Source organism: Salvia splendens, chromosome 3, assembly GCF_004379255.2.
Source record: "Salvia splendens isolate huo1 chromosome 3, SspV2, whole genome shotgun sequence".
NCBI lineage: Eukaryota > Viridiplantae > Streptophyta > Magnoliopsida > Lamiales > Lamiaceae > Salvia > Salvia splendens.
The window spans coordinates 5,062,476-5,065,985 of record NC_056034.1 but is presented as its reverse complement, the minus strand read 5'-3'; the positions used below and the strand labels follow the sequence as shown (position 1 = coordinate 5,065,985).

Genomic DNA, 3,510 nt, shown 5'->3' with positions numbered 1-3,510 from the left:
GGGTCTATTTCTATGAGACATAGGGAGTATGAAAAATGAATTGGTACCTACTCCAAGGAAATATATACAAATATCCATTGATATTTTTATAGCTCCAAAGGCTGATTTGCCACTTGTCATGTGATTGGTGTGTTGTACCTAAATCAATTCAATAAAAATCAATAGAAAAGTTTTAGACGTGTCAACTTTGATGTGAAGTAAAACGTATTTTTGTCCAATATATGCGCTGTCTTAACATTTTGAACAATCACAAGTTAATTTTGATTTCATGTACCAATACTGGAATTATTCGTGGTTGTATGGTCTTTTCCAGTTAATTACTACAATTCTAAAAAATTGACCAGCAACAAAGAAAATTAGATTTTTTTTATAATAAAGCTCTATTTTCCCGTCGGAAGAAAACATGCTCCCTTCATCCTATTAAATATGCAACATTTAGGAATCGGGACGAGTTTATATATAGTGTTGTTTTGTGAGTTAATGAAGAGAGTAAATTAAGATAGATGAAAAAATAGAGATAGAAATATTTCCATTTTATTAAATATTTTATTTTTAATTACATAATCTAAAAAGGAAAACGTTTTATTTTTAATGAGACATGAGAATAAAAGCGTCGTGCATTAAGCATTGTAAGCATTATTAGTGGGAATAAGGAAAAAGCGTAAGCATCTAAGGTAGGGTCCATCTCTTATCTGCAAGCAACAATTTTACGCGCTGAGTGAAATGATTGATTCACGAAGCTTCCACCGCTGCCACTATTCATACTCGGCTGACGACGCGTGGCCTTTCCCATTTACCGAAAACGACCTCCATTTCTCATCACTCACACGTGTCACCATCAAACCGAGTCCCGCTCCCTATTTATGACCCATTGCTGCAACGTGCTTTCTCCACAATTACCTACCTTCCTATTTATAGAAATAATAATAGTAATACCAACATAACATTCAATTCAATTCAACCAGTCTTCTTCTACCATTGAAATTAGGAGTAGATACTTCCACTAAAAATACTTGCTAATAATTATAAAATGGGATTGTCGAATTTTCGTAGCCCGGCTGAAGGGGTGCTGCCACTGCTAGTGATGAACATGGCGATGTCGGTGGCTCTGGTGAAGAACAAGCTCAGATCATTGCTCCAAGTGGTGGGTGATGTCGAGGACGACGGATCGAGGACGGTGTCGATAACGCGCTATGGTGGCGGTCCGGCGGCGGAGTGCTGTGTGTGTTTGTGTAGATTTGAGGCGGATGAGGAAGTGAGTGAGCTTTCTTGCAAGCATTTCTTCCACAAAGCTTGTCTCGACAAGTGGTTCGACAACCACCATATTACTTGCCCGCTTTGCCGTTCCATTTTGTAATATTTGCTATTATTCCAATTATACCATTCACATACCTACAATTTTATATTTAGGTATAGAGGAGCGCTATATATAGTCTTGTTTTTTTTAAGTGTTCAATATCAATTACTCCCTCCGTCCCGCACTACTCAAACCTTTTCTTTTGGGCACAGAGATTAAGGAATGAGTGATAGACAAAGTCAGCAATTACGGTCGTAGGTATAAATTGCTACTAAAAATGGAAAGAGTGCAAATAACTTGGGACGCCCAGAAAGGAAATAAGTGCAAGTAGTGCGGGATGGAGGGGGTATATACTAATATTACAGGATTTCAAATGTAATTTCTTTTGTGGTGATGGTGGATGTCCAATTTCATCAATACTAAATATTACACACAAAGCTGTATATATCTAAAATGTTTATGCATGGCTTTTCTGCGGACAGTGACTTGTGTGTCTGTTGGAATCTAGGCTGGTCCAACGCATCTTGGCAAGGTCCTTTACAAATTAAAGGAGTACAGAATTAATTTACGTTATGAGTTAGATAAGTGAGCAGCATTTTGGCATAGACGTTTACAAATTAAATAATGATTATAGAATTGATTTATGTTTTGAATAGATAATTGTAATATACTAATTCTTCTAAATTAATTCTTGATAAGTGAAATATATGGAGTTAAAGTTTATCATTTGAATATAAAGTTATTAGATTATTGAATCAATTCATTCAACAGCTTTTGTTTATAAGAAATTAAACTTTTATTTGTAATAATTACGTGTATAAATGGCAAATGATGGGGTGTAAAATCTACACGTGAGCTGTTGCCACAGCCGGCATGGCGGTGCCACAAACGGGGTCTTGGGCTTGGGTTTGGGTTTGGGTTTGGGCCTTCGACGACTTAGATTTTGTATCATGGCAATTTAGTCTTTAAATTGTAGTACTTGGGTTTTATTAGGGTAGTTATTAGCTTAATCATTTTAAACCACGAAAATAGATGGCATTTTTTTTGTTAACTAACGCAGGCTAGGCAGAGCCTGAAAATAAAATTAAACTACCGAATATAAGAAACGTCTATTCTATCATGCAACAGCCAACTACGGAGCTCCGTAGGGACTGTTTTTAACACACGCATTCTTCTATGAAACCTATAAGCATAATGTAACATAAAGTCAACAGTAAAATTCTCTTCTCTGCGCACATGTTGTACCTCAACTGAATTAAAATCATTCAATAACTCTTGTACCTTGTGCACAATTGCCTACAATAGATGGATACCTCGAGGAGCACCATGATCAATGGGACCTGATTATTTAATTACCATCTAATACATAATACCCAATATACCCTCACATAAACCAAGATGTAATTGAGATTGTGGGAGGAAAGGAGCATGAACACGAAAAGCAATGTTTTAAAAACCGGACTGGACCGGCCGATTCGACCGGTTGGACCGCAAACCGGTAGGTAGTCCGGTCCGGTTCACCCCTTTAAACTACCACTGCATTGAACCGCCATGAACCGGTGGAACCGGCCGGTCGGACCGGTTGGGCCGTGAACCGGAAACCGGTTTTCTGTTTTTTTTCAAAAATTTTTAAAAATTGTTGTTGGTAGAGGTTGAACTCATAACATCTCTTCTAGTTAAGAAGACCTCTACCACTCCACCACATGGGCTCATCGAACAATTTGAACATTAAATATTTTTATACATTAACAATTAATTTTATCTACAAAAACTAATAATTCATTTTAATTTTATTATTCTTTAATATAATTGTTAATTATAATATATATATAATTATCATCCTTTATATTTTAATGATGCTCTACTTACCACCTATATTATTATTAGTACCATATAAGATTCATTATTTACTATAAAATAATTTTTTATATTACATACTTAATTTATATACCCTAGCTATTGACATTAATGAATAATCTTATTTAAACTAATTAATAAGTACTTAATTCGTATTTAATTATATATTATTTTATGAAATAAATTTTATTAAATTAATATAAACATTATCTATTTTAATACATGAAAATGATTAAACAAATGCTATTAAATGATCTTTTGAAGTCATAAATGAAGAGTGGGGTGGGGCCGCAAAACATTACCAGCACAACGGCTAGTAAAAGCAGACACCTAATTTCAGTCTCTAAATCTTTTTC

General features: G+C 34.9%; 1 protein-coding gene across 1 annotated transcript; it reads left to right on the top strand.

Annotated features, from left to right (window-relative positions):
• Window positions 1–1,030: 1,030 nt before the first annotated feature.
• Window positions 1,031–1,357, top strand: LOC121795782 (probable E3 ubiquitin-protein ligase XERICO). The gene has a single exon (XM_042194385.1). The coding sequence runs from the start codon at window positions 1,031–1,033 to the stop codon at window positions 1,355–1,357; it is 327 nt and encodes a 108-aa protein (XP_042050319.1).
• The last annotated feature ends 2,153 nt before the right edge of the window (window positions 1,358–3,510 follow it).

Coding starts and splice junctions, on each gene's coding strand:
- LOC121795782 (XM_042194385.1), top strand. CDS start 1,031: ATGGGATTGTCGAATTTTCGTAGCCCGGCTGAAGGGGTGCTGCCACTG.